At 47.8% G+C, this 12,925-nt stretch overlaps 3 protein-coding genes and 1 pseudogene across 3 annotated transcripts; 3 read left to right on the forward strand and 1 right to left on the reverse strand.

Annotated features, from left to right (window-relative positions):
- The first annotated feature begins 2,300 nt into the window (after nucleotides 1-2,300).
- LOC136549164 (glutathione S-transferase T3-like) lies at nucleotides 2,301-3,171 on the forward strand. The gene is made up of 4 exons (XM_066540443.1): nucleotides 2,301-2,429; nucleotides 2,510-2,735; nucleotides 2,810-3,006; nucleotides 3,094-3,171. Exons 1-4 carry the CDS (start codon nucleotides 2,301-2,303, stop codon nucleotides 3,169-3,171), a joined length of 630 nt encoding a protein of 209 aa, XP_066396540.1.
- A 1,336-nt stretch (nucleotides 3,172-4,507) lies between these two features.
- On the reverse strand, nucleotides 4,508-5,814 carry LOC136549165 (protein ANTAGONIST OF LIKE HETEROCHROMATIN PROTEIN 1-like). Its single transcript, XM_066540444.1, has 2 exons — nucleotides 5,579-5,814; nucleotides 4,508-5,501 (listed from the first exon to the last, which is right to left on the reverse strand). Exons 1-2 carry the CDS (start codon nucleotides 5,812-5,814, stop codon nucleotides 4,508-4,510), a joined length of 1,230 nt encoding a protein of 409 aa, XP_066396541.1.
- Nucleotides 5,815-6,635: 821 nt separating this feature from the next.
- Nucleotides 6,636-8,529, forward strand: LOC136552793 (cytochrome P450 709B2-like). The gene is made up of 2 exons (XM_066544364.1): nucleotides 6,636-7,044; nucleotides 7,162-8,529. Exons 1-2 carry the CDS (start codon nucleotides 6,771-6,773, stop codon nucleotides 8,427-8,429), a joined length of 1,542 nt encoding a protein of 513 aa, XP_066400461.1. The 5' UTR covers nucleotides 6,636-6,770; the 3' UTR covers nucleotides 8,430-8,529.
- A 1,760-nt stretch (nucleotides 8,530-10,289) lies between these two features.
- On the forward strand, nucleotides 10,290-11,966 carry LOC136549166 (cytochrome P450 709B2-like; annotated as a pseudogene).
- The last annotated feature ends 959 nt before the right edge of the window (nucleotides 11,967-12,925 follow it).

Raw genomic sequence — 12,925 nt, forward strand, 5'->3', positions numbered from 1 at the left:
CCCTTGCGAGGGATTCCTTGCGAGGGGCTCCAACGAGGACTAGGGGGAAGCTTGCGTGCTTCTCGATACCTTGGTAAAAATACCAAAGTCATCGACGGGAGTTTGCATATCTATATCTTGTTCTTTAGCTTCCGCATTTACATTGATTACTTTACTACGTTTGCGGTAGAGATAGCAACACACTAGCAAAACCATAGTTACACATCTAGATAGTTTATCTATTGCATAGGTTTTGCTAGGGTTACAAAAAGAGGCCATAGTTTAGAGTTAGAATTTTTAAGTTGCCTAATTCACCCCCCCCCCCCCTCTTAGGCGTCACGGTCCCTTCAGAGTTGAACCCACATCTAAAAGGTATATTCCCTAGTGGGGATCGTCCCATCTCCGACTGTCCCATAACCAAATAGCATGTGAAAGATGGAATATCCCACCTGAAACAATCTCATCAAACGCTACCTAAACTCATGGGTGTCCTAAGACTGTCTCCAACAGCCTACACACTATGACACCTAAGCCTAAATATGCCTCGTTCATGTTGGTTTAGGTGAAAAAAGGACGGTCCAACGGAGTAGGGAAACCGAAGACCCAATTTGCGTCGGTGTCGAGTGGGAACCCAAATAAGCGTCTGTCTCTCTCCTCGACCCATATCTCTGCCACGCCCGCACAACCGTTTCGCGGGAGGGGAAAGAAGAGGAAAGCGCACCCGACGAGTTGCCGTCGGCGAGATCTGCACCGAGCTAGGCTTCGCAGGTATGGATCCCTCTGCCTCACCGCCGCGTCCTCCAAGCTCGTCACGGAGCCCTGGCCAGCCCGCCCTGCGATGGCGCGTCCCCGCCCCAGCGGCGCAGCCGCTGCCACTCGCCCGCTCCACGCTTCGGCTGCCGCCGGCCTGCCAGCTCCTAGGCGGACATGAGCTGGTTTCGCTTATGTCCCTGCATTTCCTCCCCCATCTGCTGTCGCTCATTCAGATTTGGCTCGATCCGCTGCTGATCCATCTATGTAAAGTTCTTCGCGTCATCTGATTCTCATGACCGAGATGGATTGAATTGTGAGTTGTGTGGTAGTACAGTTGGAAATCACAAATCTGTGAGTATATATAATAGCCCAGAACTGTAGTGGCAGTATGTGTTCACCCATGACTCATTTTACAGGGCAGATGGTAGTGGTAGATTTGGCACAGGAAAAAAATATTGTATGCTGTCCTAGTCTATATATATATATATATATATATATATATATATCCAATTCACCATGCCTGAACGAATGAACAAATGATGCACTACTTTAAATACAAAACGACCCATGTTTAGTAATATATGAAGTAATAGTAAGCAAGACAAAAAAAAATTGTGACTGCATTCACGATGGAAGGCTTATTTGCATCAACCTACTTTGAGAATGAGTACAGCTGCAAATCGACTCGATCAGCAGTAAGGCACCCCAAAGTCGCTTGATCAATTGGACTGGCATATGCATACGACCTGGCAATGGGAATAGAATAATGGTGCTCATCTTATGATTTCACCGTGAACTTAGCAATTGTGTGTACTGCATTCCAGTTTTATTTCGTTGTCCACCTTTTTTGGGTGTTCTTAGTTGCATTTTAGTGAAACATAAACGCTAGACTAGACTTCTCGTATTAGGCATTTATTTTATCATAGCACAACTCTATTTTGTGGTGGATTATTAGCTGACATATGAGACAATTGGGATTTAAATAGGGCAAACTAGTAATGTCTGTGTTACTCTATGAGCCATCTTAAACTAAACAATATTAAGGGCCTGTTTTTTTTTCTAGTCCATGGACTAAAGTTTTAGTCCACTTTAGTTCATGAACTAAAAGTGGACTAAAGTGGTGTTTGGTTTCTTGAACTAAAATGGACTAAAGTCGTTAAATGATGTGAAAGAAAGACTCTTTTATCCACTCTTTTACCCTAGAAGAGAGAGAGGACAATAAATAAGGGGCATGGGTGTCCCCAACACCTTTTAGTCTATTTTAGTCCAGTTTTGTGGACTAAAGGACTAAAGAACTTTAGTCCACTTTTAGTCCAAGTGTTTGGCTGTTTAGTCCAACTAAAGTGTAGATTTTAGTCCAAAATACTTTAGTCCATAGGAACCAAACACCCCCTAAATACATTAGAAGACTTGTCTTGTTGACTACTTCCCCGTGGCATATATCTTGCTGGTGGTTTTAGATAGGGACCAAATTGCCTATGGATCGAAGAACCAAATACACCGTCTGTGCTGATATATTCTTTTGCTTCTTGTTGTGCATCACCATTATTGAATCTCTTTGAACTAGGATGATGGATAATATTTTTAGTGGCACAAGTGGTCGCGTTGGCGAATCTAGAGAAATCTTTGGGGCAGATCAGTGGGCTTTTGGTTATTCTCCTGCTTTGCAATCTTTGGTTGTTCCTCCAAAACCCCAGGTTTATTGCAGCCATGCATGATGGTTTGTTTCTATTTACATATCAATACATCAATGATTAACAGTTCTTTTCATCACTAGTTCAACATGCATGGCTCCTCCCAGATGTCCTACCCATCTATGGATGGGCAACTTAGTCAGGGGTTCTCCATTGACAACACACATGGCTCTCAGGACCCTCCATCATTCAAATCACAGAGGGACGTAAAGAAGAAAAACGTGTCCAGGAGAGGAACTGCATTCACCAAAGAGGAGGACTTGGTGGTGTGTTCGGTATTTCTGAATATTAGCAAAGACCCTATTACTGGTAATAGTTTGCAACGTCTTTTAAGAAATCTTTGACCCTTTGATGTCCAAATAACATGGTGGCATAACATGCAGGTGTGAATCAGACTTCAGGTGGTTATTACAAGAGGATGCGTGATTATTTCAATGAGCATAAGCCTAAAGGGTCCAATCGTAGCCAGATTGCGATTCAGCATAGGTGGGCATTGATTCAGAAAGCGATGAACAAGTTCTATGGGCACAAAGAAGTTATTGATAGGATGAATGAGAGCAGAAAACATGAGCAGGATTGGGTATACTTCCACTCATGTTGTCCTTCATCTCACTAATTTCCATATGTTTATTTTTTGAATCGGTTTAGTCTATATTCATATGTGCAGATTGATGATGCTGTACAAATGTACAAGAGGACAGAACCTTTTACCATCATGCATTGCTGGAAAAAAACTTCGCAATGAGGCCAAATGGAACAATAAGTTTCTTGAGCTAAACAACTCTACATCACCAGATGGAATGTCATCTCCTCCAACTCAAGGCCATACTGTGGCTGGCCATGCAGAATATGGGAATGAGAATATAGACACATCACGTCCTAAGGGTAGGGATAGTGCGAAGAGGCATAGATCAAAGAGCTTCACAGAGACATTGTCATCTAGTATGGCTGTTGAAGTCCTCCAGCGGTTGCAGGAGAAATCAAAGAAGACCGATCAGAAGCAAGACCAGCAAATGACTGAAATCCTTAGTAGGAGGGATGAAAAAATAAAAATTCAAAGGGATCTTTTCAACCTTCAGAAGAAGCATATGAAGATGAGTGTGCAGCAGAAAAAGAAGGAAAATGCGATTAGAGAGAAGGAGTCAGAGGCTCACCTGATATTAGCTGAGTCTAGTATTATGTCGGTTGACATTGAGAAGGCCCCCCTTTATCTGAAAAACTATTATCTTGGCATGCAGCGGCAAATCATGGAGCGCAGAGGATTCATCAGCCCCTCGAACAATGAAGACTAAGGAGCGTGTGTTAAACTTCAGTTGAACTAGAGTTGAATAAATGTATCGTGTGCAGCTTTTCTATTATCTGTTGAACTGATGTATTATCTGTAGTGTTGTGAACTGTTGTGTATAGGCAATCTGATTTTGCATGTCTGTAGTGTTGTACGATAAGATAACAATAGAAAAGAATAGTTGCTTAATGCTTATCACCACATTCTGATCTTGAACATATAGAATGCCTTTCTTGTCATACTCTTGCCTTTTTGCAGTATTACTCAGAATTGTTAAAGGAATGCTAGGGCTTCAGAAACAATAACACAAGATCAAGATGTATTATAATAGACCATGATATGTCAGTATTGATATATTCCTAAAGTACCAAATAGGCAGACGCTCTGAGATTGTAATGTGAATTACAGAGTCTACATTACCTGACTGATGGCAGGCAGGGCTACTCGTTTCCTATGTTGAAAAAGCCATGTCAGTTACCTACCTTTTGTTTTGAAAATACTTCTAGATTGAAGGTGCACGCCACTGAAATAATTACAGAACTCCAACAGAATTCCACTACAGATATCATATATTTCTTATCAACAAGCAACAAAATATCTACATGTGTCGGCTGCCAACAAAATACAAAGGCCTTATCAGTAAGCTGCCTGCAGCTAAACCTACAGCTACATACAGAGACGGCAACAAAAAAAACTAAACCTACAGGTAAATACTTTAGTTCTTGTTATTAGGACCAAAAGGACTAGAGCATTAGCCGTAAAGCATCCACATGTGTTCCATCATGTCGTTTTGAAGCTAAGCTGCTGTCTCTCTATCCTGAATGATGTTTTGAGCATCAACAAGTTTCTCAATTCCCGGGATTTCTCTATCTTGGTTAATTGGTGGGTCAGCCACTCCAGGCCATTCTGATGGGTGGATATTAGGTAGCTGAACCCCGAGCTCATCTTCAACTACCATGTTGTGAAGTATGACACAAGCATGCATGATGGAATTAAGTACTTTTTGATTCCATAAACGAGATGGCCTATGCAAGATTTTCCACTTAGCCTGTAGGACACAAAAAGCTCTCTCCACGTCCTTTCGACATGACTCCTGTTGCTCAGAAAATACCTTTTGCTTGTTGCTAACTGGCAAAGGAGTGCTTTTCACTAGTGTAGCCCAATCGGGATAGATGCCATCTGCTAGGTAGTATCCAAGGGAATATATGTTGTCGTTGACATGGAACTCAACTGAGGGTGCCCTCCCGTTAGCCAAATCATCAAAAACATTGGAACGATGCAAAACATTAATGTCATTGCGAGACCCTGGTAAACCAAAGTAAGCATGCCAAATCTGAAGATCCTCGGTCGCCACCGCCTCAAGTATTAGAGTTGGCTTGCCTTTGTGCCCTCTGTACATGCCTTGCCAACCAGTCAGGCAGTTAGACCATTCCCAGTGCATGCAATCGATGCTGCCTATCATTCCCGAGAAACCTCTAGCCAAATTGATGCTTAATATGTGCTCTATCTCCTCACTTCTGGGAGGACGAAGAAATTCTTTGCCGAACACCTCGATCGCAGTCATAACAAATTCCTTCAGGGTCTCCAGGACAGTACTCTCTCCCATTTTCAAATGATCATCCAACTCATCAGCTGGGCCTCCATATGCTAGCATCTTTACAGCCACCGTGCACTTGTGAAGAGAAGAGAATCCTAACTGCCCAGTAGCATTTCTCCTCTGTTTGAAGAAGATATTCTTGGCAGTGATCTCATCCACTATCCGAAGGAACAATTCCCGTCTCATACGGAACCTACAGCACAAAATTAGAATTGTTTATCAAATTAATCCAATGTGTCATGCAAATGGAAACTAGGCCAAAGATTGTACCTCCTTCTAAAATGTTCCTCATTGTAAAGTGGACGTTCAACAAAGTAGTCCTGATTTAGTTGCCGGTCTGCTGCAATTCGATCACGCTTGTAAGTCTTGTGGCCTGGCACCGAACCTCCCCAAGGGCGCTTTTGTGGCGTCTGGGTGAGGACGGCCACCGTAGCCATGATCTCATCGTCCCTGGAGTATGCTGCGGCTGTCCCGAACATTGAAATTTTGACATAATTCCAAGCCATGGCAACGCAACTGTAGTCCAGGTCTAAAGCCAAGCTGATTTAGGGACAAATTGGCCACAAATTAAGGGCTCGTTCGTTTTACTCTTCATCCATATGGATTGGAGGAGATTCGGATTTGATACCCTAGAATAGCTATAGAAGTCAACATCAATCTGAGATAGCTGTAGCACACAAACACGACAAGCAGAGTAGCTGTAAAATTACAACGTCAATCCGAGATAGCTATAGAAATAGCTGTAGAAGTACATACAACGCGTGGATATGTGAAATCGCAATTGAGTCAGAGACAGTACTCGCCATTGTACCAATCTCAATCTCCATCTCAACCCTAGAAAAAGTCAAAATCCTTCCCAATCCCCTTTCATCCTCTCCAACTCCACTTGGATTTTCTCACGGAGTACCGAGGACTTTTGTAATTTATTTTATTATTACTATCCAAACACTCACATGTGACACTCCAATATAATATCCGATGTGACATCCTAAACTTTAGTCCCTGAAATTAAACACCGCCTACGTCCAAAGTACCAGTAGGTGTGTGGCGCATCATTTCGTAACGTTTGTGTATTACGGCCCGACCTTCCAGAAACCGGAAGAGCGACGCGGTTTTCCATGTCGATGTGGACGTCAATCAAGCGGTCCTGCTCTTGCAAACGAAAACGCCCGTTCCCATTTGCATTCTGCTGGCATCACCACTGATCTCACCGGCCCCGACAACCCACCAAGCGCCCCGGCGACTAGAACGTCAAACGGTCGTCCAGAAAAACGCGGTATAAATAGCACCCTCCACCCTCAGCCCACACAAACAACCTCACCTCCGATCCAAGTGTCAGCAGAAAAACAAGCTTTCTTTCAACCCAGCAAGAAAACCAAGATTTCCTACTCGGCCGCGCGCACGTGCAGACCCGATCTGACTGAGACTCTGAGAGGTAGCAGCTCGGCAGTGACCACGAGCCATGGGACTGGCCTGGATGGTGGCTGCGGCCGTCGCGGCGGTGCTGGCGTCGTGGGCGTTCAACGCGCTGGTGCACCTCGTCTGGCGCCCCTACGCCATCACCCGGAGGTTCCGCGCGCAGGGCGTGCGCGGGCCGTCCTACAGGTTCTTCACCGGGAGCCTCGGCGAGATCAAGCAGCTCCGCGGCGAGGGCGCCGCCGTCACGCTGGACGTCGACGACCACGACTTCATCCCCATGGTGCAGCCGCACCTCCGCAAATGGATCGCGCTCTACGGTACGTGCGTCGTGACAGGCCGCCCTGCTGGCTGCTGCTTATTCGTTTGTTATTAGGTCCTCCATGACTGCAAATTGCATGTTTCTTAACTACGTACGACGCCGTGAATGGCTGCAGGCCGGACGTTCGTGTACTGGACCGGCGCGAGGCCGAATGTGTGCGTGGCGGACGTGAACGTGGTCAGGCAGGTGCTCTTCGACCGCACCGGCCTCTACCCCAAGAACCTCATGAACCCGCACATCTCCCGCCTGCTCGGCAAGGGCCTCGTCCTCACCGACGGCGACGAGTGGAAGCGCCACCGCAAGGTCGTGCACCCGGCCTTCAACATGGACAAGCTCAAGATGATGACGGTCACCATATCCGACTGTGCTCGCTCGATGATCTCCGAGTGGAAGGCACAGCTCGCGAAGGGCGGCAGCCACGTGGAGGTCGAGCTGAGCAGCCGGTTCGAGGAGCTCACCGCCGACGTGATCTCGCACACGGCGTTCGGGAGCAGCTACAACGAGGGGAAACAGGTCTTCCTGGCGCAGAGGGAGCTCCAGTACATCGCCTTCTCGACCATTTTCAATGTTCAGGTCCCAGCTCTCAAGTACCTTCCAACCGAGAAGAACCTCAGGACACGGAAGCTGGACAAGCAGGTGAGGGGCATGCTCATGGACATCATCAAGACACGCCTCGCCAGCAAGGACACCGCCGGCTACGGCAACGACCTGCTCGGGCTCATGCTGGAGGCGTGCGCGCCGGAGCACGGCGAGACGCCGGTGCTGAACATGGACGAGATAATCGACGAGTGCAAGACCTTCTTCTTCGCCGGGCACGACACGACGTCGCACCTGCTCACCTGGGCCTCCTTCCTTCTGAGCACACACCCGGAGTGGCAGGACAGGCTCCGGGAGGAGGTGCGGCGGGAGTGCGGCGACGAGATCCCCACCGGCGACGCGCTCAACAAGTTGAAGCTAGTCAACATGTTCCTCCTGGAGACGCTGCGGCTCTACGGCCCGGTGTCCCTGATCCAGAGGAAGACAGGATCAGACCTCGACCTCGGTGGCGTCAGGGTACCCGAGGGCGCGATCCTGACCATTCCAATCGCGACGATCCACCGCGACAAGGAGGTCTGGGGCGATGACGCCGGCGAGTTCAAGCCGGAGAGGTTCGAGAACGGGGTGACCAGGGCGGCCAAGTACCCCAATGCGCTGCTGTCTTTCTCCAGTGGGCCAAGGTCGTGCATCGGTCAGAACTTCGCAATGATCGAGGCCAAGGCTGTGGTCGCCATGATCCTGCAGAGGTTTGAGCTCGAGCTGTCCCCAAAATACGTCCACGCGCCCATGGATGTGATCACCCTGCGGCCCAGGCATGGGCTCCCCATGCTCCTCAGGCGTCTGTAGGAGTAATGACAGTACGACTAGAGTCGAATGCATGCTGTATATGTCTTACCAGAGTAGCACATTCCAATTTATAGTAATTTTTCTGCACTACATAATGTTATTTTTGAACCCATCTACTTTATTGTGTTTGGTTCTGAGACATGGCGGGTGGGACACTCATGTCTCTGTTTTGAGTTATGAGACGGTTCCATCTCGTGTTTAGTTGAGGGGGATTAGATCATTTTTGTCTAGTGTTTGGTTGAAGGCAGAGGTGAATCTACAATATATATCCATTGGGGTAACCTTGCAACGGTAACTTTCTGAAAACTCACTAAAAGTTGTTTTTACCGACCTGCAAATTACTCTTTCGAATGGAGAATCAACACGTCTTTAACCCAGTTGCTTAGTGCTTGACCCAGTGACATGATATCCTAGATTCGCCCCTAGTCGAAGGATATCGAAAAGTGGGTTGAGCCATGACATATATGGTCTACCTGTTAACATTTTTTTTCCTCATCTTCCACCTTACTAGTTTCTACCCCACTGGTTGCATTTGATACCGTCGGTCGTTGGAACTCAGCCCTAGGCCTCGCATGTTGACGCCTGCACCTTGTGGCCCCGTCGTTGGACCATGGCCCTACGCCCCTCTACCCTTTGTCGTCTGCACCGACCATCCTCCGCTAATGAGCTTGGCGTGCGTCGCTCTTCTCCTCTCCTCTGCTGGTGAGCTCGGACGGGCGTTGCTTCACCCGGAGCACTGCCTCGCCCTTGTGCCTGCGCGCGCCTTCTCTTCTTCCTCGTGTGCGTGTAACGCTGGTCCCACTTAGGACGACCCCGTCCATCAAATTTCTAGAGACGAGTTGAACCCACATCTAAAAGGTATATTCCCTAATGGGGATCGTCCCGTCTCCGACTGTCCCATAACCAAATAGCATGCGAAAGATGGAATATCCCACCTGAAACAATCTCATCAAACACTACCTAAACTCATGGGTGTCCTAAGGCTATTAGCGCCTAGGTGTTTGGGTTGTCCAAAGCACAGGATATAGGGAACAAGAAAAATGGGTGTTCTAAGGACTCCAACAAACGGTTTTAGAGCAACAGATTAGAATTCAGTATGCATCACAAATTTGATCTTTTATTGTATTGCAAGGCAGCAGAACATAACATAGCATAAAATACAAGATCAGATTGACACAAAAAGTTTGATAATCAGTGTGAACTGACTCAACAACTACGAACAGGCGGACAACTAGAGGAAAATGGTACAAATATATCCTCATTATTTTATAGAATATTATCTGGTAAATGAGTTCAAATCACAAATACTAATAGAATGTTTCAAATCACAAATATTATGAACTTTAGTCGTGTTCGCTTGGGCTTGTTTGGCTGATAAGCCATGGATGAAAGTACCGTTGGCTGATTTGGTGTGAGAGAAAAATAATATTCGTTGGCTGAAAAAGTATGACTTATAAGTCAAACAAGCCCAAGCGAACAGGGTGTATATATATGATTGGTAGCATAACACGGTTCATATATAATTCACACATTTCAGCAACACAACCAAACAATGTCATAGCAAAGCCATGGCGTAATCCCTCACGAACGAACCAGCCGAAGCTTGCAGGTGGTCCTGCTCGTACACACAGTATAAATGGTCCCTCGCCCCGGCTGTGTCCTTCAATCCAGTACGGACATCGTTCACATCACGCCACAGCCATCTGATCTGATATCACGCAAGAACCTCCGTCCTCCGGGCTAGCGGTTGCTTGCTTGGCTGGCAAAGGCTTGGACAGTTGGACCCGACCTTCTCATCCAATCCGTCCGTCAGCGAGGCATCAGCCAGCGCCGGCCGTCGTCGTCCAGCGCGGCGGTGATATGGAGTACGGGTGGCTGCTGTCCGCGGCGCTCGCGGCCGCGCTGGCCTCGTGGGCGTTCGACGCGCTGGTGCGCCTCGTGTGGCGGCCGCGCGCGCTGGCCCGGAGCATGCGAGTGTGGAAGCTGGACAAGGAGGTGAGGAGCACGCTGACGCGGATCATCGAGAACCGGCTCGCCACCAAGGACAAGGCCCGAACGACCTCCTGGGGCTGATGCTGGAGGCCTGCGCGCCGGAGCACGGCGGCGACCAGCTCCTGAGCATGGACGAGATCATCGACGAGTGCAAGACTTTCTTCTTCGCGGGGCAGGAGACCACCTCGCACCTGCTCACCTGGGTCATGTTCCCTGCTCAGCACGCACCCGGAGTGGCAGGAGAAGCTCCGGGCCGAGGTGCTGAGGGAGTGCGGCCGCGGCAGGGCACGGGCGGGCTTCCACCCACGACATGCTCGGCAAGCTCAAGCTGGTATGTTTGGTCGTCTTGCTTGAATGCTTGTGACTTGATGGATCGATGGATGCTTGCTTATTCGAGTTGCATGCAATGTGCGTACGTGTGTCCGCAGATGAACCTGTTCATCCTGGAGACGCTGCGGCTGTACAGCCCGGTCTAGGGCTGCACAAAGTACCCACGTCTCGTCAACTCGCTTGACTCGTGGCCGACTCAGCTCAGCTCGTTTTAACTTTTTTACGAGTTGAGCTAGAAGTCTAGCTCGTTATTTTAACGAGCTAGCTCGAGCCAGCTCGCGAGCTGCTCGCGAGCGGAGGCCTATCAGCCCACGACCATGAATTCAGAAGATGATAATGATGACCTAGAAGTGTACATATATTCTATTAATATGTAGTCTTATTTTTAGCTGTTTCATATGAATTTTAATTTTATAATTGTTGTGGTACTTAAATATTGATTTTATGGATGATTTTCCAGGGAGAAGATGATGATGCTGACATTAAATCTGTGGACTTTTCTAAGTTTGTGATGGCAAACAACTAGTTAGTATGCTGGAACTGTATGATCATGGATGGACCATGTTGCATGGTTGATACTTTTGATGAACCTGATATGTATTAATCATGTATGGTTGCATAATGGTGGACGTCATCTTCTGAAATTAATGTAGCATAAACATTATAAATATGTATGTTCTATTTTTTAGCAGCTCGCGAGCTAAACGAGCTAGCTCAAGCTCAGTAACGAGTCGAGACGAACTGATCCTCTAGCTCATAATATTAACAAGTCGAGCCGAACTGGCTCGCTAAGCTGGCTCGATATCCAGCCCTAACCCGGTCCCGCTGATCCGGCGGCGGACGCGGTGGGCGGTGGAGCTGGGCGGCGTGGTGGTGCCCGCGGACGCGCTCCTGATGCTGGCGATCGCGACGATGCACCGCGACAGGGAGGTGTGGCCCGACGACGCCTGCGAGTTCAACCCGCTGCGGTTCGACGCCGGCACCACCAAGGCGGCGCCCAAGAACTTGAGCGCGCTGCTGGTCTTCTCCAGCGGGCCGAGGAACTGCATCGGCCAGAACTTCGCCATGGTCGAGGCGAGGGCCGTGGTCGCCGCGGTCCTGCAGCGGCTCGCGCTCACCCTCTCGCCGGAGTACGTGCACGCGCCGACCGACGTCATCATGCTGCGCCCCTAGTACGGGCTCCCCATGATCGTTACGAGCGTTGATGATGCTTGATGCGTAGTGCGAGATCTACGTAATACAGAGTACATTCTTACAGAGAGCTGTTGCTGTACATTATCATTTTCTTTTGCGAGACTGTACATTATCATATTAGTGAGCGGACTAATCACCTGCTTAGTTTGCCTTTGCACAATCTAGTTGTAAGATTACGACGACAATGCCACCAACGGCTCTCGTTTGACTTCATCATCGTTTTCGTATGCAACTTGGGTGCGGCATCATATACGACAAGCCTGAAGAGCAGAGGGCTGACGATCGAATTACTGGCCTAAACGATCGAATTACATTGAGCTGGCAGGGACACGCTGTGTGTGTGGTGTGGTGGCGGTGGCCCGAAAAAAAAAATCGTGTGGGGACAATCCGTGCTGAAACACATGGCTGGCTCACGCATCAGGCATTCGCGTAGGACGGTTCCTACTGATTTTTTTTCCTCCCCGTTTCTTTTCAAGCCGTGTATGTTTCCCTACATGAACATACGTATACCACATTTTCATTAGAGCATCTAAAAGACTAGACCGTTAGATCTAAAAATTGACAAAGTCACCACATGTATATTGATGCTGACTCACGTACCATTGAAATAATGACACCGTCCTTGAACAGACATTGTACGATTGTTGATGCGTGGTCCACAATATTATTTTAAACACCAGCTGCGGCTGCTTTTTGGCTGCAAGTCCCCTCACGCAGTACTGTGGCCGCAGTAGGAAAAAATCTATTTTATCTTCTTGAACTATCCTCAAAGTTTAGTATTTCTCTCTAAACTCTAAAACCGGGTAAATCACATCCCTCGATTTTTAAAATCGTTCATTTTATCTACTGACCCGGTTATTGGTGGTTTTAAAACGATTTTAAAAGTTGAGAGACCCGATTTTTTAGTAGGTAAAATAAACGATTTTAAAAGTTTAAAGGAAGATGCCCGATTTTCGAGTTCAGGAAACTTCGACACTTCA

This window comes from Miscanthus floridulus, chromosome 4, assembly GCF_019320115.1.
Source record: "Miscanthus floridulus cultivar M001 chromosome 4, ASM1932011v1, whole genome shotgun sequence".
Lineage (NCBI taxonomy): Eukaryota > Viridiplantae > Streptophyta > Magnoliopsida > Poales > Poaceae > Miscanthus > Miscanthus floridulus.